Below are 25,077 nucleotides of genomic sequence, written 5' to 3' on the forward strand. Positions count from 1 at the left end.
AGCAGCCTTTATTAGTAGACTCTTGTCTGTCATCAGGCAGGAACAGCAGAGAAGCAAGCAAAGGAAAAAAGTCCTGAATGAATATCAATGGCAACAGCATTAACTTTTTACCTGGTTATGGATTTTGGATTTTTCAACTGAATTGTTTTGGGGAAGTTAGTTAGTTTAAAAAAAACAAAAGTAGGGATATTCCCTCCCCTTGCACACAAAATCTGCATCCCTGTGAGGCAGCACTGCTGGTCACTGGGAGAGCAAAACATGATTCAGCCAACAAGTGCCCAGAGGGATATTTGCCAGAAGTGACATCTTGGGAGGGGTTGTTTGGGTTTATTTTGTGGGCTTTTGCTAATTTCTTTTTTCATTTCCTAACCTGTTGAATTCCAGTTTTAAGTGTATCATTCTACCCCCTACTCAACGATTTCTCACGTCCTGAGCAACAACTTGATACGGTGTAACACTGGTCCTATGGAAGCAGATTAGTCTGCACAGGTCCACTGAAACAAAGCATGGATGGGGAAAAAAAGCTTTTTAATACAAAATTTTCATGCCTAAAATGTGTTTGGTAGAACTGGTATATTAGTTAAACAGGTTTTTATTTCCTGGGAAGCATGCAACTTCCAAATTCATCTCATTTACCACTCAGTGAAACTAAATGATGAAAAGTGGCTTAGTTTATTTTCTTACCCTGCCTCCTGTCAACAAAATCATTACTCAGCATCACAACTGTGCTCTTTCCAATTCCTATAGAATTCTGTGTGCTAGACTGGATCCTGATGGAACAAGCATTGTATTTTCTCCACAGCACCCTGCAACAAACACTTGGAATTCTGGAGCTTTTATGTGCATAACAAAGGCTCAATCCTGCCCATGTCCTCAGAAAAATCACTTCAAAAGTCTGGGTTCCTTAAAAACTTCCTTACATAACACCACTGTTAAATACAATAATACAACTGTGTGACTTTACCTCAGTGATCACTAAAGAGGGAAGCAGCCAGGACATTGTCAGCACTACCTGGGTAATCCCAACTCATCCCTAAAGGGCTGGGAACTGTGTGTGGACAATGAGCAGAATCTGCTTCATGGTGCTGTGACAAAATGTGTTCAAAATTCTCCTCCCAGCAGCTCTAACTGGAACTGTCAGGACATTGACACTGGGAGATTTTCCAGAAAACTGCAGAACTGCGACTGAGGAGGAGGAGGAATGCTTTCCCACCTGAAGTGCAGCTCAGCCAGGAATCCAGGAATCCTTGCAATAGTGGTGGTCAGGAAGCCCCAGAGATGAGAGTTTAGAGTAAATGCAGACTGAGCCAACAGGCCAGAGAGAGGTGGATACACCAAGTGGTAAATTACACACAGTAGTGGGGCCTACAGCTGTGCACCAGCACATCTGAACACAGAGAGCACACAACACCCACCAGTACCTTTGAGTCCACAGCTCTTAAAAGTGGGAAAATCTCTGAATTTCAAGGACTCACATTTTCATCTGCTCAAGTTCTGCTCCCTCCCCTTAGTGACAGAGAGATTCATGAGGCCTGATAAAAATATAACATTAACTTCCCATAAAGGAGTTCCCTCCTTGGGATGCAACTCTATGATTTTAAAGCTTTTCAAACTCTTTATACAAACAAAAAGTTGAAACATATCAAATCTCAAAATTCCATTTATGTTATGTAGAACTATATGTATATATATACACACACATATATTTTCTTAAAATAAAAATTGGGTCCATTGTCTCCCCTCTAGATATAAACTCCAAGTCTTGCTTGAAACTTTCAAATATATTTTAGACCTCTCTGAGAAACTCTGCCCAAGATAAACATGTGGAAATAGTAATACCTGTAGACAAGTCAAGTTTCCTTAGTATTTAGAGAGCAACATTTAAAGCACATTTTTTTCTAAAAAGATTCACAGTGGTACAGCTCATGAAACATTTCCAAGTTGCAATCAGGAAACTTCTCAATCAAGATCAATCTGTGAGTGATTTATCTAAATATATACCTGTATGAAATCATAACTGAGGAACTGATATAAACAAATGTTTTTCTATTGAACTGTACATTATAGAGAAGACTCTGAATATAAAAGTGGGGATTATTTTTCTTCAAAAACACAAATCCTTTTCTGCTTGTTACACTCACTTTGCCATCAGTCAGGAGCTCTGGTTTCCACAGGAAACAGTGGCAATTAGAAGTGGACAAACCACAATGATCAGAAGAACAACATAAAACCTCCCTGTAGAATGGAAGGTCAGAAAGAGGTAACCTGTAGTAAGACAGGAGTTATCATTTCCACTGGAAACAAGGACAGCCACTACTGAGAAGTCATGAAACTTGTCAGCCTTTTCTCCTCAATATAGAAGCAGGATGGCAAAGAATATGCCAAAAAGCTACTTGACCAGCAAAATCAATGGGGAAAAGTAATAAGAAAAATAATAGTAAAAAAAGAAATTGGGAGATGTATTTTGCTGCAACTGGATGAAACTTCTTACTGGACACCAGGAAACTCTGAGCTACAAAACTCTCATTTCAGTTAAGTTTTCCTTTTGTGAACTCATTCAAACTTACACTCCCTAAGGCAAAGGAACAAATCCATTCTGAGTTAGAGGTGCACTTGTAGATAAAAACATTAGAGAAAATTCCCAAACTGAAAGACTTGAGAGAGGACAAGCTCTCCTTGCAGACTGATGCACAGCATTCCTGACAGGGTGTCCTTCCCACACACCAGGCTGGTCAATCATTACCTCCATGGCACTCATCAGCATTAACATTCCTCAGGCACACAGGTCACACATCAGGAGCTTTCAAAGTGTTTTTCAACCACAACCATGAGATGACACTGGATTCTTAACAGTCACTACTAAAAGGGACAAGAATTCTGAAAGAGTTGACATAATGGAGAGGAGGGGAAGAAATTCAAAAATGAAATCAAAATTCCAAAGCCATCACACTGGCAGTTCATGTGAATGTTCATTCTCACTTCCTTCAGCATTTTTTTCACTCTTGTATGTGGAAAGGAATAAGTTTTCTATCTGAGTCAAGAACTCTTCAGCAATGAGGCAGTTTGTTACCTTGCCCAAAGTCTTCCTCATGCACTCCAAAAGCTAGGCAAAAGAAAAGGAAATCTGTTTTAAATTGTCATTTCCCCCCCCTCTTTTATGTGGTAAGTATTGCAAAGAGATTTTTATTTATTTATTTAAGATGAACACTACAAAAAGTGTTTATACATTATAAATTTAAAATGAACAGGGTGATCTAAACCCAAATCTTTAAAACCAATTACCCAACAACTACATTTCAGAGCATTCCACCAACTCAAAGTTTAGATTTACACTTTATAAGCAAAGATGCACTGAGAGGAAACAAAAACAAAAATCAATGTGTACAATTACTGTGTGCAAGTTTTCTGTTCATGTCTTTTGCTTTGGGCAGAGTTTGTGTCTTGTTTGTGCCATAATGGTACAGCTGCCACCAGTCAGAGCTCCAGAGCAGTGACTACACTGGAAAATTAAAGTTCCTATTATCCATGCCAAACATGGCACAGCATTATTTTACTGATGGAACAAAGGACCAGGAAGGCCAAATCTGCTCCTGAGACATGGGCAGGTCTTGACACTGAAAGCACACAAAATGCTGAGAGAGACCTGAGTCATTAATTGCCATTAACTCCTCTCCAAACTGAGGGTCAAACTTGGTGCCTGCACATAACCATCCCCACCTCTCTGAGAGGAGGATCTTTATTTTCATTGTGTTTTAAGTAAATAAGCTGTGCCACAAAAATAATTTATTATCATTAATTTACATCTCTGATTTGTAAAAGTGTAACTCCAGGTGACTTCTGACATGAAACAGATTTGGATTAAAAAAAACATCTACCATAAAAAAGTTAAGAGAAGAAAACTTACTTTCTGCAAACAAGTCAGGTCAGAATCTCTATGAAAAATTTTATCCATGGGGACACTGCTGTTGGAAGAAAAACAAAGAGGAGTGCTGGAGAAAGCAGCCATGGGTCTTGACTGAAACATAACAATAAATGTATAAAAATTCCAACCTGGCTGTTTGTAACAGAAGTGGACACAAACCTGTGGCAAAATCTGTATTTCTCAATTATCCACCTTGTTTTTTCAAATACTAATTCCCACTGAGGCTCCTCCAACATCTGTTCCACTTCAAATTTGTAGGGCAGGCCTGTAAGCAATTGAAGATGATTATTCAGTGTTTCTGCTACACTCCACTGTTTCTTTTCCTGTTCAGTTTAGGTGCAATCCCTTCCCTCCCCATAACTGTTCCTCATTTATTACTGCCTGCAGAAGCCTGTAGTTCTGTTACTTGACAACATTAAGGAGGTTAAAGGATGACATGTTTTGGATTCCAAATTTAATTCTGGTGGGAGTAGGAACAAATCTGTTCTGCTCCCTGCCCTTGCCAATTCCCATTCCATAAGGAAGGACAGAAATCTACAGCAAACCCAGAAATGAAAAAAATGAATTGAGTGTTTCTAACTTAGCTGCACTGTTGTAGTGTAAGAGTTATATGGTTATTAAATTAATAAAAAAGGTTTGGTTTTTCAGTATGAATGGGCTGATGGTGCAGTGCTGACTATTGTTCTCAATTTCAAAGGAAACTTGCTCAGAATTGAAGAAATTCTTCTAGTTTACTGCAGGTGGGGGAAGAGAATTCTAGAAAATATTTTAGAAGAATCATCAAAAATTTATTTGCCTGACACAGTTAGTTTACCAAAAATCAGGGAGCAAGAAAGAGACTGTACATTTCAGTAAATCATTTCCAAAGAGCCAGAGGAGATGGCATTTTGTAAAACCTTGATTTCAGGAGCTACACAGAAATCTGAAATCCTCTGACAGAAAATGCACATGACTACAAAAATGTCTACTTCTCAGGGCAACAGAGTTTGTCAGTATTTTAACTCCCCCCACAAAGGTGGGATGTGTGGGAGAGGAGGATGAACCTGCAGGAGTCTCAGGGTGGCAAACAGGAATGGGGCACAGATGTGGCCACTGCTGCCCCTGCCCCAGGACTGCAGTGGGGCTCCCTTGTCTGCTTCCACTGGAAAAAACAGAAAAAACTGTGGGCTCACAAGGCCAAGAGAACTGGAAACCTTGGAGTGTGGATGCAAAAACCAGGACTTTATAAATAGAGGGAGGAGGAGAGAGAACAGGAAGGTACCAGAACCATCTACTGTTATCAGGGGAATTTTCCTCAAATTCATGTCAGGAAAAGAGCAGATCTGATCATCACTAGCAATACAGCAAATTTTATGTGCTATGCCCTTTACTGTTCAAGAAAGGAAAAGACCCTGTTTTCATGAAATGCCAATGGTATTTTTAATCAGGAATTTGTTCTCTTAGGTGGGGGTTCATGCCAGCACCATTTCAGCTTTCATGCCTTGTGTTCCCCTGACAGCTGGCACATTTCTTTGATCCTCTGACCTGCTGAATGCCACTCAAAAATTAAGAGTTTTTGACCACTGTAGCATCCAGTTCTTTGCTATTTACTTCTGTCTCCTTGAGCAGAGAATCTGTTCAGAATGTTGTAATGCAGGCCAAGTAAGACATGGGAAACAGTTTCTAAGCTGTCCTGATTCTGTATGTAAATAACAGGTCCCAACCCTATCACTTCTTTCAGGAATTATGGGAACTACTAACACAGAAGATCAATCTTGTATGTATTTATAGCTGTATATATATATAGCTGTATATATATATGTATATTGCTGTATATAGTTGTATAGTTGTATATAGTTGTATAGTTGTATATAGTTGTATATTCTAGTTGTATATATATAGCTGTATATATATTATAGCTGTATATACATATAGTTGTATATAGTTGTATATATAGTTGTATAGCTGTATATAGTTGTATATTCTAGTTGTATATATATAGCTGTATATATATATAGTTGTATATAGTTGTATATTGTTGTATATAGTTGTATATACAGTTGTATAGTTGTATATAGTTGTATATATAGTTGTATAGTTGTATATAGTTGTATATTCCTATCCTAACAGCACAGACAAGCACAGGTTTATTCTCGCAGTGAAATTCCTGTGTTTATCCAGCACATGTTGCCATTATAAATTACACCATTTATATAATGCCATCATATTACCAATATAAATACATAAATACTGATTTCTCAGGTGCAAAACCAGACATCTTGCCCTTAACACCCAAAGAATTAAGACACTGGATAAAACAGGGGTACTTACGATAGGAACCATCAGAACTGATCTCATCACTAATGACCAGACAGGTGATCTGGGAATAGGGAAGAGGATTATTCCTGTTGTAAGGGCTTATGATCATCCCGATGAACATGGCACCACCCCTGGAGAAATAGCTCTAAAAAACACCAAAAACACCACATACAAAACTCCAGTCTTATTGAGAGCAGCAAAGCTGAAACCTACAGAACAGCTTTTATGTCAATTCCCGCCGAGCTGTGTGAATACACCGGTGCAGCAGTGCAAAGCCCAGGGAGCCCGAGGCTGCAGGGTGCGGGTGTGTCCCTGCCGTACCTGGTACTTGGCCTGCGTGTCGATGTCGCGGAGGGAGGGGCTGGGCTCGAAGGCGGGGTGCGAGTGGTACCAGCCGATCACCCGGAAGCCGCGGGCTGCCAGCGACTCCGAGGCCTGAGTCTGTGACACCGGGTCCATCTCGCACTGCAGGCCTGTGCTCAGGCTGTTGCACGGCTCTGCTGTGCACACCTGGGGAGAGAACATCCAGCTGCAGCAGTGCAAGGAGCCTCCTCATGTCGCAGACATTTTTTCATAGAAATCCTTTCTTTGGGATTTGTGCATCTTCTGGGAAGCAGAGGCCCCAGAAGAAGAATGTAAACAATTGTTATCGGCTGCTGTGAAATGTAGCAGGTGCTCCTGTGATTGGATCATGTTCCGTGTTTACAACTGGGGGCCAATCACAGGACCAAGCTCGGGGACAGATTCCCTGGATACAGAACTTTGTTATTCATTCTTTTCTATTCTATTCTTAGCTTAGCAGCTCGGCAACTTCTCTCTTTATTCCTATTAGTATAGTAATAATGTATTATATAGCATATATCAATAAATCCAGCCTTCTGATCCTTCTCTCCCCCTGATGACCTCATCAGGTCGCTGTAATATCCTCAGGCTGCAGGGGTGACTGTGGCCCCCAGTCCTGCACTGTGCCCACAGTAACCCCTGCAGTGCTACAGGCTGGGGACGGTGTGGCTGGACAGGAAAGGGACCTGGGGGTATTGGTCAACAGCCAGCTGAACATGAGCCAGCAGTGTGCCCTCATGGCCAAGAAGGCCAATGGTATCCTGGCCTGGATCAGGAGCAGGGAGGTCATTCTGCCCCTGTGTCCAGCTCTGGCCCCTCAGCTTGGGAAGGACATTGAGACACTTGAGCACATCCAAAGGAGGCAGACAGGCTGGAGAGGGGCTGGGAACACAAACCCTGTGAGGAACCACTGAGGGAGCTGGGGGTGTTCAGCCTGGAGAAAAGAAGATTCAGAGGTGACCTAATCAATCTCCACAACCCCCTGAAAGGTGCCTGTGCTCAGGTGGGGTTGGGCTCTCTCCAGGCAGCACTGACACAACCAGAGCACACAGCCTCAAGCTGCACCAAGGGAAATACAAGTTGGATATTAAGAAAAAGTTTTTCACTGAAAGAGTGATAAAGTTCTGGAATGGCTGCCCAGGGAGGTGGTGGAGTCACCATCCCTGGGTGTGTTTAACAAAGCCTGGATGTGGCACTGGGGGCCAGGGTTTAGTTGAGGTGTTGGGGCTGGGTTGGACTCAATGATCTTGAAGGTCTCTTCTAACCTAATGATTCTGTGAATCAGTTACAAAAAACTTACAGAGTTTTAAAAGGCATTTACCAGATTTTGCTCATGATGCAGTTGATACATGAGTGTAAGCTTAACTTTCATATTTCAAGACTACAGTAATGAATTTCAACTTTAATATATATTAATTGCCTTTTAGAAATAAGCTACATCTATTCAAAGTGCAACTATGATCATTTAAGTTTTAATATTATAGAGAAAATGTGAAAAGACAAACACTTACTTCCACAATTTTATCAGCTTCAGAGTACTTTCCACCGAGCAGCCCAATCACTTCTGCCAGAGACACGTGAGAGTGCTGGAATAAAATCAAACAATTAGGAAAGTCCAAAGTGGGATTTCTCACAAGGCAGTGACTTCTCAAGGATATGTAGAAAGAAAACTCAAGACTCTCAAATACCCAGTACTTCCATTTAAAGCAAACAGAAAAGATTAAATTTGCTTATTATAGACACACCACAGATGTAGTGCAAGGGTGCAACACTTCCATGCACAAGGCAATGTGTATGGAAGTTCAAAAACTGCAGCCTGGGCAGTGCTGAACAACTGCACACATTTTGGTACAGCCTGTTATTCTTGAAAAAACCCACACATTGCTTTGCAAACACAAAATCAACTCCCAGACTGGTAGAAAATGAAGCCATAGATTCAGAAGGGCAGTCTGTTTCAGAAAGTAGCTTTAAGCAAATTAGAGTTAAAGTATGACAGAGAGTAGTAAGTACTAAAGCTCTCAGTAAAGTAGCAAAGCTGTTATTAGTTTTTTTAGAAGGTTAATAGTTGTATATTAAGCACAATACAAAACCCATTCATTTAGGGGCTTTATTTAATACTAGATTCTCACTTCTAGGTCTGACTGGAAAAAAATCACTGAATGGTTTGGGTTGAAATGAACCTTAATGATTTCCTCATTATCCCCCCTGCCATGGACAGGGACATCTTCCATTAGAACAGGTTGTTCAGAGCTCGACCCAAACTGGCCTTGAACACTTCCAGGGATGGGGCAGCCACAGCTTCTCTCTTTTATTTTCTTTGTCTTGTTATGTTGCTCATTAGAAACAAGAACCAAACCCACAGCACACACATCACAGCTTTTTGAAAGATAAAACTTAATGCTCACCAAATCCATTATTAAAAGTGCTTCAGAAGACACTTTCACCTGAAAGGGCTCCTGAAATGATAAACACAATGATAAGAAAAGTAACCCAAGCAATGGAGCCCTCTCAGTAATTCACTCAGAGGTGCTTACCTGCTTTTCTTCCGTGAACAAACAGCATGGTATCAGCTGAAAGGGATCAAAGGAACTATAAAATGAAAGAAAATTTCTCTAAAGATGTAGGACAGTCAGGAAACTTTTCAAGTTTCCCACTGTCTCTCCTTGAAAGAGGAGGAATAACCTTGTTGTCTTCACTGGATTTTCTCATCCCACACTAGGATGGCTTCCACCAAATACCAAAATATCACTTCCCACACTCCTGAATTCCAGCAGAGAACATCTGAAAAGCATCCCTGCTATTTCAGACCAGGATACATATTAATGCTGTGCAGCATTCCAGCCTGACACTTCACAGGACATTTGTTCCATTTCTGGCAGGTCTATGTTTGAACAAGATGTGATCAAATACCTTTTGATTTGTCTTGAACCTTTAGAAGATTTTGCAGGTTTCAGTTTTTCTTCCTCTCTCCTTCTTGCTAATTCTTCAGCTGAGAGATGCTGAAAAGATTTTTTAAAAAATTGAATGTTTCAATGGCTGAAGTCCTCATTGCAAAACCAGCCCAGAACAAATTCTTGATATCCCTGCCCTCTTAATATAATTTGTGTATTACAAGACTACTGAGGATAGAGGCAACAGCCATGGCAGAACCAAGCAGTGTGGAAGGAATGACAATCTGAGATCAGGTCCACAAGGTGCCTGATAAGAGAATTCTCTCACTCTCCAAATCATTCAAATTCAGTAAAATCACAGCCCACATCACAAACCAGGTGTAAATCGAGGTGTGACCATCTGCCATTACAAACCACAGCCAGAATTTATCATGCCCCCTCCTTAGGGATGTTCTCAACCTTTATTTCCATTCAAATATGTATTTTAAAGGAAGTGTTGGTATTATTAACCCACAGTCACTCAAAAACAGGTATGCCATGATACCATTATGGTAGTAATTGTTACAGGCAATTACTGAAAGGTTGAAAATTAAGAAGGCTTTGTATACAGGAAAATTGGATGTTTATAGTTCTTCACTTTTGATGTAATTTGTAATTGTAGGAACAGACATGCATTTTCTTTCCAATTCTCCCATAAAATATTTAACCTTGCATGAATTTTTTAAGCACTTAATAAACCACAGTATTACTGTGGATATTGCTAGTAGCAGAATTAATATTAGGAACTCATTATCACCTGCATAATGAGCACAAGGAAACCATACAGGACTGAAAAAATAACATTTAAATGTTATTCTCCCATCCCCTACCGTTACCCTAAAGGCAGTTAACTGAAAGCAATGGGTCATGAAATCTCCTACAAGACAAGGCAATGAGTTTTATGGGCACAAAACCCCTGTGCAAACCCCAAATGCAGCTGCATTAATCAGCATGAAGATGTGCCAGCTGCTGCAGTACTTCCACAAGAGAGGTTGAATCCCTATGACACAACTGTCCCCTTGTCTGTTTGATGCAACAGCACCAGCCAGCAATTAGCAGGAACTGATTCCTGCTAATTTAAGGTGATTTTAAGGTGAGGATTTAAGGTGAGGTTAAAATACAGAAGGGTTACCTCAAATGTCTGTCCTTCCAAATCCTTTGCATCACACCAGTTTCCCCACGGGTCCCGCACTCGCCGTCTTCTCGTGCGCTGAGGAAAGAAACCACCACGAGTCAAATCACCCTGGAAAACTGCATTTCCTTCATCCAGGCAGCCAAAGGACATTGTCCAAAAGGCCACTGCCCCAGGAATGGTACTGACACTCCAACATATTCCCAGAAAATAAAGAACACCCCTGATTTCTGTAGAATTAAGTAGCTCATGATCCCCCAGGAATTATCATCAGTAAAGTTTTTGGAGTTTAAGGCTGTAAAGCCTGTTAGTGTTCCATAGAATATCAGCAGCCCTGACAGCACCAGGGTACTGATATCCAGCTCTGAATTAATGCTCAGACAACACACAAAGCTATAAACTCAGTGTGTTTACATTTAGTGTATGCTACAGTTCTTTACATTTCAATTTATTATTTTTAATGTGGGATTGATTTAGTTCTCCTCTCATCAACTGATTTACTTTGCTGTGAAGTGCTTAAAAATGCTACATTAAGTGTGAATATAAAAATTAACTCTGGCAAGCCTTGGTAATTCATGCAGTTATAAATGAGTTACTGCTGCATTTAATTGTGTGCACAGGGCTCTCAGTAAGCCATAACATATACCTACTGTATTGAAATGCAAGCAACTTAATTGTTGCAGTGTGCTGCAATGTCCCATTTTAGACTTCCAGGTCACCTCCCAGGTGTGCCTATACCTCTTCCCCCTCGCCCCCTTGCTGAGTGAGTCCTGTCAATCAGGCTGAACATTCCAGCAAGGCATCGTGTGGTTGGTCAAGTTCAAAGGATGCCCCTCAGGCCTGGGGGTCATTGGCCTGTCTGGGTGTCCCTCGTCCCTTGAGACCCTGCCCCTTCCACCTGGTTGGTGGCTCACCTGTACTTCCCCTGTCCCTGAGCTTAAAAGGTGAATCAAGCCATGCGGTCGGGATTCTGTTGGAGCTGTTGCTCACGTTCAGACCTCTGTAACCATGGAATAAACCTCTGGATATTAAACCCTCCAGCAGAATCCATCTCCTTTTCCTCTTCACCATCGCCTGAAGCTTTCCTCCTGAGGTAAACGGAGTTCCTAACAAGCCTGGACTTGTTCAGTGCCCTGCTGCAACCTCCAGCAAGCCAAAGGTATCTCTGGGGTGATACACCACAGTTGCTGCCTTTGGCCCAGAAGACTGGCCAGACTGGCCCAGGCACAATCTAACTGGTAATATTGGGATTCCTATTCCAATACTTACTCACACACTGCAATGCACTTCACTGTTTTGTGGCTAATAAATGATGGGGAAAAGGAGGTTCAGGCTGCAGGGGAAGTACCTGAACATGTGAGTGGGTGTGAGACACCTGTACCAACACTGACCCCTGAGTCACAGGGCACCCTAAGGAAACTGCAACCTGAGTGAGAGGAGACATTCCCTGAGGTGCCCTGGCCTGTAAATAAATGCAGGCTGGGAGGGTTTCCCCTTGTCCCTGCTCCCCCAGGCTGTACCATGGACTGCAGGCGCTGGGCCAGCTGATAGGCTTCCACCGTGTCCTTGCCCTCCCTGCAGCGGCTCCGGTCGGCGGCGGGCTGCGGCCGGTTGTACACGGCCTGCTCTGCAGGACACACAGGGGACAATTCCCGTGTCAGCAGAGCTCAGGGCTGCTCAGCACTGCCACACACACACAGGAGTGACACGGGTAAGTGACAACAGCAAATGGCACAGGGAGAAAGCAAACAAAACCCTCACAGCAAAGACATCTCTTGGTAGTCATAATTCTGAGTGGTGATGTAGCCTTCTTCCACCATACTTTTAAAACAACAAAACCTCCTCTTCTCCTCCTTCTTCCTTCTAAATAAATTTTAAAAACTTTACTTTGGACAAAATGTAATTGCAGGACATTGCTCCTCTCCTAGGTGACTGTCATTCAGACCAAAACTCATTGAGAGCCTCTAAACCAACATCAAGTTACAGACGCACATTCACTTTTAACAGTTCACCTAATTTTAACACTTGAATTGTTTAAAAAGTAGCCCTCAGGATGAAGTAGTCCTGAGGATTTTGTTTAAAATGTAGCCCTGAAGGCATTGGAATTTATTTAAAAAATTGTTACAATTTATTGTGGGAAAAGAAACAATTACTTGAATTCTACCTAATAAGAAGAAGGGCAGAATTTCAGACACAGTTGGTATCAGGACACACAGAAAAGCATGAAACAAAACAGACATCCCACCAACTGGTGTGTGATTAAATATGGGGAAAGAAAAACAAAAAGAAAAAATAGAAGGTTTGGTGTAAGCCTAAAATTTCTAATCCTGTTCATAGGTTACAAGCTCTTCGAGATTTTCCAAAGTTATGAGGGACAATCTGTCAGAAGGTCCTTCCTAGCAAGGATGAACGAGCAGCACACCCTAGTGCTGGGCAGTCCCTGCACCAGAAGAGGCTCTGCACTGACTGTTCTAACAGCAATATCTTTACCACAGCCGAAGTTGATGGCTCCTATCAGCTCCAGGTAGGTGTGGATGCGCCCGATGCAGTTCACGTCCCCGCAGTTCTTCAGGCCGGGCCGCACCGAGGTCTTGTTCAGGTATTTGGGTTTGCATCTCTCCCTAAAACAAAGCACAGCACCTGGTCAAACAGCAGAACAAACCAAGGGGGATGAAGGAATTGGGGGACTTTAACTGAGGTCCTATTTTCACTCTCTGTGCATTAATTTCCTTCCTTTAAGCAGACACTGAATCTTCTCAGTTCAACACTTCTCTGGTGTCGAATGGAATTTTAGTCTCTCTTTGCAACTAGAAGCTGTCAGAGCACAAGACAACTGAATGAGGACAGAGTTAAACTCAATAATTCTTTCTGCTTCAAAGCAAGCACCAACCAAAACTGGCAACCAAATTATCTTGAGCCTTCTACTACAAGTCACTATGTTTCCTTACACCACTCCTGTGCAGATGGAATATAAAATATTTAAGTGCACAAGCACCAGTCCAAATTGATTCTGAATTTGAGGCATTCCTTTGGTCAACACTATTTGCTCTAGCACAGATTATTGCTTCTTGCTGCCTTTCTGTAAAGGCAGGGCTATGGAATTAATGCCATTGGTTATTTTAAGGAACCATTTGTTAAAACCATTCTTATGCAAAGGATGGCAAAAATGGCAAGGAAATAGCACAGCCAAAACAAATGCAGCCTGTTCTGGTACAGAACATTCATTTTCTTAATGATTCAAAGTATTTTCATTGCTCAGCTTCCAGAATGCAAGAGAAAAAAAATCAGGAAGATGCAAAAGAAGTATTAATAATGAATGTTCTTCACTGGCAAGCTACCATACAATTAATTTAACTCTATTCAGAAGTAAGCTATTAGTGCTAAGTAGTGTTTTAACTACATCAGACCAGGACATCTTAATCACTTATTTCAGTAAAAGAAATTAATGCATCTCACCACTGATCCAAAATATAATTCCTGATTTTCAAATAACGTTCTGGTGTTTTGGCCTGGCGCCCTTCAAAGAATTCGGGAATAGCCTGCTTCTCTTCCTCCAGAATGAGGCTTCTGTCAACCTCCACTTCTTGATCAGGTGGCTTCAGCTCCTCTGCTTCCTCTTGATGATCTTCATCCACTTGGCAGGGAGAAGGAAAAAGCAATCCGTTATCAGCCAGGTCTCTTTGCTCCTCACTGAGCTCCTGACCGGCTCCTTGTGCAGGACGTGTGACTGGTCCACTTTGCCCAGCTTTCTCAACAAGATTGTTGTACTGCTGGTAATCCAAATTCACAGATTTATCCCCATTCAGGTGCTGGGAACACGTTGCTGCCACAGCAGGAAATACCAATGCATCCACTGGCTCTGGCCTGGTGTGCTGAGGATCTTCTTTAGGCAAAGCAGTTGCAGAACTGTGGCCAGCAGATGAAAAACCTTGTTCCACTGCTTTTGTTTCTTCAACTGGACTTTTTGGGATAACAGACAATTCAGATTTTCCTGTTTCTTGCTGGAAGGCAGGAGTGAGTAGTTCATCCATGTCATCAGTTATGTCCACTTCCTCATCATCTGAGAGCTTCTCAATTTTCACTGCGTTCAGGTTGGGGTCTGCACGGCCTCTCAAGCTTCCAGCTTCCATCCCTGCCCCATCTTCCATGGGAAGGCTGCTCCCACACTGACTTTGCTCTTCTTTTTCTGAATCACCATTTTTTGCCTTAGGAAAATATAAATCACTTTTAGGAGGGAAAAACAAGCCAAAATCATCTGCCTCCCAAATAATCAGGACTGTTTTATTTGAACAGCGGATATTCTAAAGTGTTTCTTCTTCAATTTATCGTTTTAATTTAGTTTAATCCATTGCAACTGACTTTTAGGATTATAGGTATACTTTAGGCCAAATATAAATTTACATTCCAGTCAAAAAGCCCCAGAAAGTAGTTATTCCTTCTTAAAGCCCATGAAATCTCAAATAAGGCTGAAGCTAAATCTACAACACACAGCAGAAAGAGCTGTGTAATAGAAAACCAGTATTTTCAGACTGACAACCAACAGTGTAAGGGACCACAATTATACTGCATTGATTGTTTAGTTATACCAGCAATAAAACCAGTGGTCACTCTAGGAATTTGAAACCAGGTCTGACTTTGCATTTAAATCTGCAAATAACGATATTCCACTTCTCTGAATACAGGAATGAATAGAGTACCTGCTTTGACAGCAGTGCCTTGAAAAGACAGATTAAAACCAAGCTACCCATGGGCAAACACCTTTTTGCCAGCCCCAGGGATGCCCCATTTACCTTGTTCCTGAAGTACTGCCGAGCATAGCTCTTGACTTGCAGAACCGTTCGAGTGCCGATCAGTTTGGCAATTTTCGTCCACCTGCGGCCAAATTTCACCTGAAATTCAAAGCTCATGGAAGTGACCCCAACTGTGACATCCCAGACATGGCACTGCACGTGTCAAATGAGCTCAAAACCTCATTATTCATTAAACTGCACAAACACTACAGCAAACCCATGGTAAAGAACCTCACTATTTATGTTCTACTAAGAAGGAAACTGCATCCATTAGTAAGAATTATTCTTATTCTTAACTGAAGAATCTTCTTCACCCATTTCAGGCACTCTGCTGCCTGTTATCCCAAGGAATCCTTGTGCTTGACAAAGCAAACCCTTTTACAATTGGCACAACCATATAATCTCTGCAAACCTTACAACAGTAAAGGTTGTAAGGTTTGCAGAGTAAGGATTTTACTCTATTACCTGATTTGTCTTCAGAACACACTACACTATACTTCTCATAGTTAATGCAGCATTGTGATTATACAACATGCTTATTCAGGTCAAGTACTTTACTGTTCAAGATAAACTCATTAATTCAATTTAAAATATTTTATATATATAAACAAACTCACCAGTCCTTGTTCAAACAGCTCTTTTTCCTCTGCTGTCCACTTCAAGGAACAGCCAGGTGATTTTGTGGGTGAGCGCACCCTGGGAATGCAGGAAGCAGAAATCAGTGATTTCCCAAATCCAGACATTCTCCAATCCCAGTCACTCAAGGCACCCTCTGACAAAAGGACTACTTCCCATCTTTAGCAAAACTCAAAGTATTGTTCTAAACATGAATGTGACTCATAAAAAAATACTGAGAATCACATCAGCTTCTCCATCACAATGGAAGATTCAAAGCAACTCAATATTCATCAGTGACCAATGGCACAGAAATACATCACAGCAGGCAACAGAAAAGTTCAGGTGAAAAGACAACTAGAATTAACAAATTTTTATCATAAAGATCACTGTGCTACCAAAAAACTCCCCAAAACCTGGTTTACTCTACCCTCTTGTTACACATAATATTTCTTCCTGTTGAAAGGTCTCTTGAATAATTTTAAACAGTCAAACAAAAAAAACTTTAATTTTTTTTAAATAAAAAATTAAATTTTAAACAAAATCAGACATCACACTTAAAAATACAATTCAATTGTTTAAATGTACATACATGACTTTTCCAGTTTTCTTATGTGGGCTGCAAATGCAAGAGTGAAAATAAAAATTAGTAATTGTGCTGCTGGTGCACATTCAGCAAATAAGAAGGATTTTAGAAGGACTTTTCATTTCTACTCAGCTAACTAAGAATTTTCCCAGACCTTACCTTTTCATAGATCTTTTCTCCACTTCCTTTTGGTTGAGCCATATTTTTTCAGAAAGTGTTTTATTAGATAAATAATACCTGAAATAGTCATTAAGTAAGTTTTCAAGGCATCAGAGATATTTGTACATGTGAGAATTTTAGTAATCAGGTAAATTACACTTCTTCAGAATTACCCAGCTGTAGAAACAAATACTGCAGGATTTCTGCCATCTGCCTAGAAGTTGACAGGGCTTCAGTCACCGTAACAGGCAAAGATTTGTCCAGTTCTTTTGGAAATAAGAAGTTTTTTGGCATTCTACAGGAAAACATAAAACCCAAATCAGCAAAAGGATACTCTTCCTCCAGCAACATCTTCTCAATGACAGCCCTATTTTCTTCACTGATGCTGCTGTCCAACGTCCAGGGCTGCAAACAACAAAAACACATTTTAATATCTCAATTCTGTCACACTGTACTTGAGTGCTGACAAGAAATAGTCTGTAAAAGTAAGGAAGAAGCAGTGGTTAAAAACCCAAAACATCATGTACATGGAGGGAAGAGAGAACACAAGCTCTGATAACCTTGCTACAAGCAGCATTGATTAAAAAATACTTACAAGACTGTTGCCAGTTCTCCAAGATGAATCAAGATAGTGATCCTGCAGCAGGCTTGATGCTGTGTTTTCATGATCTCTGAAAGAGATTCCAGTATTCAGAACCATTGTATTCTTAATATTGAATATTATTGAGTTGTATTATCTCCACTTAACATTTCCACATCTTACCCCCAATAAGGTAAAAGCATTTTATGGTAAAGGCAAACTGCTTTTCCTGCTGAGGAGAGCTCCTGCTTGCACAAGGTTTAATAGAATCCTGTCATAGAGGGTTGTTAGAACCATAGAGTAAAATCTGGGAATGGTTTGGCTGGAAGATCATCTCAATCCAACCCTCTGCCATGGACAGGGACATCTCCCACCAGACCACGTTGCTCCAAGCCCTGGCCAGGTCTTTCCAATGTTTAACCTCATGCTCATGGAGACTTCATCCAGTTTATATTCAGATCTGTCACTGATTAATGTCATTGATCAACTTCCTTCTATTTTCATGCAGCATAAGATCTCCTCAGGAATTTGTGTAAGTACTTGTGTTTTCAAAAATCTTTACTTCCAGAACATTGTCTTGTCTGAAGACTAATTAGCCCTACATTCCCTGCAGTGCCACTAAATTAAACTCACCTACTGCTCTGAACTGCTTTGTGCAGCACTTCAAACATCTCTTCATAGGATAAAGGATCAGGATGAGTCTCCATGTCCAAGGATCAATACAACTCCTTCTTTTTGAGCATACCCTGGAGAGGGTGGGATCAAGAGCCCCCTTTGCCAGCAGCCTGTCTGCAGCAGTGGCAGGGGCTATTTGAGGGCAGTGTGTCTCTGCTACAAACCTCTCATTCTCTCCAGCACCTGCAAGTGCTGGGTTTGAGGCATTGCAGTCACTGCCTACTCACTTCAGCACCCCTTATCTGTGAATTTGCTAAGCCCAGAAAGCCATTGGAATGTTGGGCTGCATCAAAACAGCACAGCCAGCAGGGCTTTGCTCTGGTGAGACCTCACCTGGAGCGAGGTGCTACATCCAGCTCTGGGTCCCCAACATAAGAAGGCCACGGAAGTGTTGGAGCAAGCCCACGGTGTTGATAAGAGCACTGGAACACCTTCCCTACAAAGACAGGCTGGGAGAGCTGGGGCTGCTCAGCCTGAAGGAGAGAAGCTTGTGTGGAGACCTGATAGCAAACCTGCACTGCCTGGAAGGGCTACAGGGAAGCTGGAGCGGGACTCTTTGCAGGAGCTGTAGTGATAGGACAAGGACTAATGGGTACAAACTGAAAGAGGGGAAATTTTGGTAAGATACTAGGAAGAAATTCTTTACTTGGGGATGGCGATGCCCTGGCACAGGTTACCCAGGGAGACTGTGGATGCCCAAGCCCTCCTGGCAGCGTTCAAAGCCAGACTGAATAAAACCTTGAGCAACTTGGTCTAGTGGCAAATATCCCTATTCATGGCAGGGGGGTTGGGATTAGAGGATCTTCAATGTCCTTTCTAGTCTCTAACATTCTATGAACCGTTTTCTGCACCTCCCTCCAGGCGCTCAGCTTCCTGAGCCTCCCTCGCTAACACAGTTACACAACCCAGCACCTTCTCCATGGGTATTTTAAGGATTCTCCCAGCAGCCTCGCAGCGCCGTTCCGGGCTCTGCGGGATCCCATCACGGCGGTTCTCCTCACACCAGCGCTATCACAGCCCCGCTCTCAGTGCCCTTCCCGACCATGCCCCGCACCGGCGCTGCCCCCTCTCCACGGGCACCCCGGGACACTCCAAGGTCTCTCCCGGAGCGGCGGGAAGCGCGCGGCCCGGGCCGCCCCTCAGGAGCGGCTCTCCCCTCACGCTGCCCGCCCGCCCGCCGCGGGGCACGGGGCGCGCCGGCCGAGCCGCAGCGAGCCCCTCGCGGCCCTCACTCACCCCGGCGCGGCCGCAGGGTCCCCCTCGATGTCCACCTCAGGCTCCTCCGCCGCCGCCATGACAGCGGGCCCGGCGCTATCGCGGGAAGGGGCGGACCCGGCGGCGCCGAGATGGGCGGGAGCAGAGCCCCGAGGAGCGGAGGCGGAGATGGCGCTGGGGTAGGCGGAGCGCAGGGCGGCTGGGGCGGGCGGCGAGCTCAGGGACAGGGCCGGGCGGTGAGGGGACGTGGCCGGGAAGTGGGGGGTCACGGCTGGACTGAGGGGACATGGCCGGGAACAGGGGGAGCATGGCCGGACCGAGTGGGCATGGCCGGGAGCTGAGGCGCCACGGCCGGACTGAGGGGACATGCCCGAGAGCTGAAGGGGCATGGACGGACTGATCGGACATGGCTGCCGCTGAGGAGACATTGCTGGGCTGAGAGCCAAGGGAAAATGGGTGACAGTCAGGCGGGACCTGAGGGAGGTGCGGGAGGCGGCGATGGGAGACTGCAGCACTGGTGAGGGGCACCCTCAGAGATGTGGGTGCTGGAGCACACATGGTGAGGGCACCCTCAGAGATGTGGGTGCTGGAGCACACATGGTGAGGGCACCCTCAGAGATGTGTGCGGGTCTGGGCCCCTCACTGTGAGAAGGACATGGCGGGGCTGGAGGTGTCCAGAGCTGAGGAAGGCCCTCAGCACCAGTGTGAGGAGTGGCTCGGGTAGTTCAGCCTGAAGAAAAGGAGACTTGGAGGGACTTTTTCCACAATTCCCTGTCAGGAGGGTTAGCCGAGGATCAGGCTCAGCTCCCAGGGAACAAGGGACAGAACAAGAAGAAACAGCCTCAGGTTGCACCAGGGGAGGTTTAGATTGGATATTAGGAAAAAATTCTTCACAGAAGAAGTGATTAAACATTAGAACACTCTGCCCAGGTTGGTGATTCGGTCCCCATCCCTGGAGGTGTTTAAGAAAAGACTGGACATGGTTGACAAGGTGATGATTGCTTACAGGTTTGACTCTATGGTCTTGGAGGTCTTTTCCATCCTAAATGGTTCTGTGACCCTCTGAGCCCACATGGGCTGTGTGCCCCTGTGTCCTTCAAGTTCATGGTCGTGTCTGTTCCTTCACTGGGCATTGCAAGGGTCAGGTTAAGGTGTTGTTTTAACAATAACAAAAGATCAGTTTTAGTCTCATGCATTCTTAAATCTGTGTTTCATTTCTCAAAAGGTGTTTGGGTGTTTGTGGTAACTTGGCTTGTAATCTGAAGGCAAGTGTAAGGGTTGATTATCATTATTAGGGAAATAACCCCAGAGAACTTTCTGTTGATTCAGAAGGTGTTTCTGTTGATATTTGTGTTGTCATATCAATACAAATATTTTGAACCAAGAAACTCTGTTGCAACCTTTTTATTCTACGTATTTTGTCTCTGTGCTGGAATGAAAGTGAAATTAATAAATGGCAAATGTGATGGGTTTTGTTCTCTCTATCTAAAAATGCAAACTCTAGACAATGGTATGACAAAACATAGAAAGAAAAATAATTGCTAATAATTGTTGTAGTCTCAGGAATACCTTGAGGAAATACAGACATCTTCCTATTCATAATAGATGGTTTTTTAACTTGTGATTTTACCAAACAGTGCCTAACTAAGCTATCCATACAGGCTAATGTTCACGGATATATGAAAAAATATTTTCTGTCTTTGTCTTGATTTATATTAGAAGAATTTAAACACAATGTTTATAAGGAAAGAACATTTTATATACATCCCAAATATGTGGTTCATGAGAGAAGCAGAAGACTAATCAGTGCTTTAAAGTTTAACAGTGTCTTTAAGATCCTTTTTTCCCCAAGATCCCCTTTGCTAATTTAATTCTGCCAGCTCAAGCATAATTCTCAATCATATTCCACATTAGGACTATCCAAATTACATTAAAGAGAATTCTGCACTTAAATGTATAGTTTTTTCCTTTACATCTTCATTTTGCTATTAACATTTTCTTTCTCAACAGCGTTAAAATTTCAGCCTGGTTTTCTGTTTTATTAAACTCTGCTACTTGCAGTGGGGTTTTTCTGAGGCTGTTGACAGCCAGTACATTTGCCTTTTCGCCCTGTGCCCAGCTGAGGAGGGCGCTGACAGCGCTGAGGTGCCCGGCCCTGCAGGCGCAGTGCAGGGCAGTGTCCCTGCTGCTGTCCGAGGCATTGATGGCAGCCCCGTGGCTCAGGAGGACATTTATCAGCTCTCCATGTCCGTACTCTGCTGCAATGTGCAGGGCTGTCTTCCTCCAGACGTTTCTGGCGTTGATGTTTTTATTTTTCCCCGAGGCCAGGAGAAGTTTTAGGATGTTTGTGTTTCCTCTCATGGCGGCATAGTGCAGCGGGGTGCATCCGTCCATGTCCTTAGCTCCAGCTCTGCCCTTCTTAGCCAACAGCAGTTCCACGATGCTGAGGTGTCCTCTCAGAGCTGCAGCGTGCAGGGAAGTCTTCTTCTCCTTGTCCTGTGCGTTGGGGTCAGCTCTGGCCTTCAGGAGCATCTCTGCCAGCGTTCTGTGTCCCTGCTCAGCAGCCAGATGCAGAGGGGACTTTGCCTGCTTGTCCTGAGCATCGACAGGAGCTTTGTGGTGCAGCAGCTGCCGGGCAGCCTCAGCGTGACCTCTGTGGCTGGCGATGTGCAGAGGGGTGGCAGAGTCCTTGGTGACAGCGTTGACTCTGGCCCCAGCGCTGAGCAGGAGCCCGACGAGGGCCCCGTGGTTGCGGAGGGCAGCGACGTGCAGCGGGGTTTGCTCAGCCTGGTTCCTCACGTTGGTGTCCATGCCCCTGCTCAGCAGCAGAGCTGCGATGGCAGCAGCCCCAGCCCGCGCTGCCAAGTGCAGAGCTGTGTCTGCAGCAGGAGTCCTTATTCCCAGCTTTGCTCCTTTTTCCATCAGAACTTCTGCTGACTCTGCTTTGCCCATTTCACAGGCCAGCAGCAAAGGAGTGTAGTGCTTTTTGTTGTGGGCATTGACATCTGTGCCTCTGTCAATTAAAGCTGCTACAACGCTGTGCAGATTCTTCTGTACAGCTCTAAAAAGAGCTAACTCCATTATGTCAGCAGGCAAATCTTTAGAATATTCCAGGAGTACTTTGAAGATGGATGGGTGGTTGCTGTTGAAGGCTCTTTCAACCGTGTTGGAATCAACAGTGGCCCCAGCTTCTAGAAGAACTTTTGCAGTGTTTTCAGATCCCTGAGAAACAGCATAACTCAGAGCAGTCTGTCCTCTCTCATCCTTCCCTTCCGTGGAGGCACCGGCCTCTAAAAGCATTTTGGCCAGGCTGCTCTCATCCCTAAGAGCTGCCATGTGTAAAAAGGTGTGCTGATTCCTGCAGCTCCTTGCCTCCTCTTTCAGGAGCATCCTCACGATGTGGCTGTGGTGATTCTCTGCAGCCCAGTGAAGTGGTGTCTTGCCTTCCACATCCAGAGTGTGCATGGAAGCCCCAGCTCCGAGAAGCAGCCTGACTGCCCCTCCATGGCCTTTCTGAGCAGCCCTGTGCAGGGCTGTTCTCCCTCTCCTGTCCTTCACACCTGTCCTTGCACCTTTGCTCAGCAAATGTGCCACGATGGAGAGATGGCCATGAGCAGCTGCAACGTGCAGAAGTGTTTCACTGGAGGGGTTTAGCACATGGAGGTCATTGTCCTTCAGTATTTTCTCTAACTCAGGAAGGGAGCCTTTAGCTACTGCAGCAAAGATGTCAACAGCAGCAGGATCATTTCTAGGCTTTGTTGCCCTTGAAAGTGGAGTTACTTTTCCTTTCTTCTTAAGAGCCCCTTTGTGCTTTTTTCCCCCAGGTCTGTCTTTGTTCCCCTGGTGCTGCTCGCTGCTGTTTTCAAACCACACTTTATCTTTTTCAAGTAAATACCCAACCAACTGTCTTCTGGCATCTCCAATGCTTTCATTTACTTCACTGACGTATTTTCTTATCTTGCTGTAAAGTTTTGGCTCCACTTGCTTTAAACATGGATAAAAAAAGAGCCTGCAGGCTCGTTCACCTTGAGAAATGAGTATGTCTAACACCCGAGAGTTCTTTGCTGTTCGTGTCCTGTAGAAACTCAGGATCAGCTTTTTTTCTGGGGTAAAAATCCCATTTTCTACCAGCCAGTGCAGGAGCTGCTCTGGGTCATTTATGCCTTGTACAAGTTCTTCTTTTTTAGTCCTTAGGACTTCAATTGCATATGGGTTTGTAAACAGGCTGCTTGAATGCCTGATCATGTTGCTAATCAAAAAGTGAATTGAGGTATTGTTTGATGGAAATAAATAGGAAATAGCAAAGCAGGCTCACATAATTTCAGTCTTTTCATAGAACTATGAACTAACAACCATTGTAGGTCAGTGCTAAATCTTTAAAGAAATCAAAACTCCCTCACCTTTGAGTTTCTGGTTGTTAGAAGTCCTTTGATCTTCTCTGTTCTTCCTTAGCAACAAGCACAGCTTAATAACAAAACAAAAGTCTGTGATATGTTAAGATAGTTCACTTGGAAAGCTTCTTCCAGATTTTAATTCATAATTAGAGATTTAAAAAATGCTTTTGTGAATCTGATGTTTGAGTAGAAGATAGCTGTTAGTCGAGTTTCTCTGTTCCTCTGGCCAAGCTGGTTCCTAAATGACCAGTCAATTAAACATGACAAAAGAAAATTCACAGCATAGTTACTGTTGCCATGATCACACACCTTGTATGATCTGAAATGAAAGAGTGCACTCTGCCAGCTATGCAGGTGAAAACCCTATAATGTAATGAAATAAAAGCATAAAGACCCAGATAAAAATAAACTGTATAAGCAGCTGGTTATAAAAAGTGATCCAGCCTTTCTAATATGAGCTACAGCTCCAGTCAGGGGTATATTTAAGGCCATTTAGCTTGTCATTCCTGCTCTAACCCAGAGTCTGTCTGGAAGTTAATTCTTTTACATGAGGTGGATCAAGGCATGTGATTCAGTGTGCAATATTTAAAGTATAATTAGAGCTTCAAATCTGTGTAGTCTTCCATATGGATGTAGGACCTTGGGATCTAGCTGTAATTAATTTAACTTATTGGTGTTTCAATTCCCTGTGGAAGAGAAGGAAATAAAATAGTAATTATCCACACATTTTGAAACCAATTGAGAGAGAAATTGAGATTACAAAGTTTGGGGAAAGCTGGAGGTAAAATGAGCTGAAAAGGCGAAAGCTTGACCTTATTTAAGCAAATGGGAAATTGTGCCATCAGTTTCTTAGTTCAGTGCCCCTTCTGCTGGGTCCTGCTCCCTTTGCATGTATTTTCTTTAATAGCATGTACAAGGTGGCTGATAAGATTTTCAATTTTTTGCTGTTGACTTTAACTTTATAAGTAAGATCGCAAAATTTATTCTATTAAAAAGAAGTTTTATTGAAGAAATAGCTGCAAAAGGCAAGGCTTTTAATATATATTTTGAAAGCCAGCCAGTTACCCAGTCAGCAAATTTGACAGGCAATTCAAGAGCCCAGTAATTCCTCTGAAATGCAAAGAAGGGCAATGCACCAAGAATAGCAAAACTTTTGTCATTTAATTAATTATTGTTAACTCATAGCATGGTTTAATGTGGACTGAATGGTGTTCCCAAATCTGCCACTGACTCAGGCTGCAAATTATTCATCTTCACATTTGACTGGCCCAAGTCCTGAAGATCTCTCTGTGCCTTGAGTAAATCAGTCCTTACTCAGTTTGGGGCGATGGGATCTTCATGTTGGCATTATTATTCTCCCCATGAAAAACAGAGATGACAATCCTTGATCACCTTTGCAGGAAATTTGTGAGCTCTGGAACTGGGAAATGTTATGTGGG

At 43.1% G+C, this 25,077-nt stretch overlaps 3 protein-coding genes across 13 annotated transcripts in view; 1 reads left to right on the top strand and 2 right to left on the bottom strand.

The window, feature by feature from the left end:
• Nucleotides 1-1,385: 1,385 nt before the first annotated feature.
• MYSM1 (Myb like, SWIRM and MPN domains 1) lies at nt 1,386-19,341 on the bottom strand. Of its 2 annotated transcripts, none has more exons than XM_054286330.1 (20): nt 19,266-19,341; nt 17,370-17,445; nt 17,109-17,179; nt 16,775-16,852; nt 16,622-16,648; nt 16,032-16,110; nt 15,415-15,513; nt 14,081-14,829; nt 13,115-13,245; nt 12,145-12,251; nt 10,625-10,702; nt 9,473-9,561; nt 9,097-9,151; nt 8,968-9,018; nt 8,074-8,148; nt 6,542-6,730; nt 6,233-6,365; nt 4,082-4,187; nt 3,905-3,959; nt 1,386-3,103 (listed from the first exon to the last, which is right to left on the bottom strand). In XM_054286330.1, the coding sequence occupies exons 1-20, from the start codon at nt 19,322-19,324 to the stop codon at nt 2,945-2,947; spliced, it is 2,466 nt and encodes an 821-aa protein (XP_054142305.1). In that variant the 5' UTR covers nt 19,325-19,341; the 3' UTR covers nt 1,386-2,944. The 2 variants fall into 2 exon arrangements, with proteins under 2 accessions (XP_054142305.1, XP_054142304.1); XM_054286329.1 differs by having other exon boundaries at nt 3,905-3,962.
• Nucleotides 19,342-19,354: 13 nt separating this feature from the next.
• Nucleotides 19,355-25,077, top strand: part of FGGY (FGGY carbohydrate kinase domain containing) — a 282,290-nt gene continuing 276,567 nt past the window's right edge. For all 10 annotated transcript variants that reach the window (XM_054286331.1, XM_054286332.1, XM_054286335.1 and 7 more), the window contains exon 1: nt 19,355-19,423. The gene's annotated coding sequence lies outside the window, so the exon portion shown is untranslated. The remainder of the gene's footprint in view (nt 19,424-25,077) is intronic.
• Nucleotides 21,222-23,489, bottom strand: LOC128942865 (CARD- and ANK-domain containing inflammasome adapter protein-like). Its single transcript, XM_054285508.1, has one exon. The coding sequence runs from the start codon at nt 23,487-23,489 to the stop codon at nt 21,222-21,224; it is 2,268 nt and encodes a 755-aa protein (XP_054141483.1).

This window comes from Melozone crissalis, unplaced genomic scaffold (assembly GCF_028551555.1).
Source record: "Melozone crissalis strain CALT ecotype California unplaced genomic scaffold, PUWL_Pcris_2 ptg000045l_1, whole genome shotgun sequence".
Classification (NCBI taxonomy): Eukaryota; Metazoa; Chordata; class Aves; order Passeriformes; family Passerellidae; genus Melozone; species Melozone crissalis.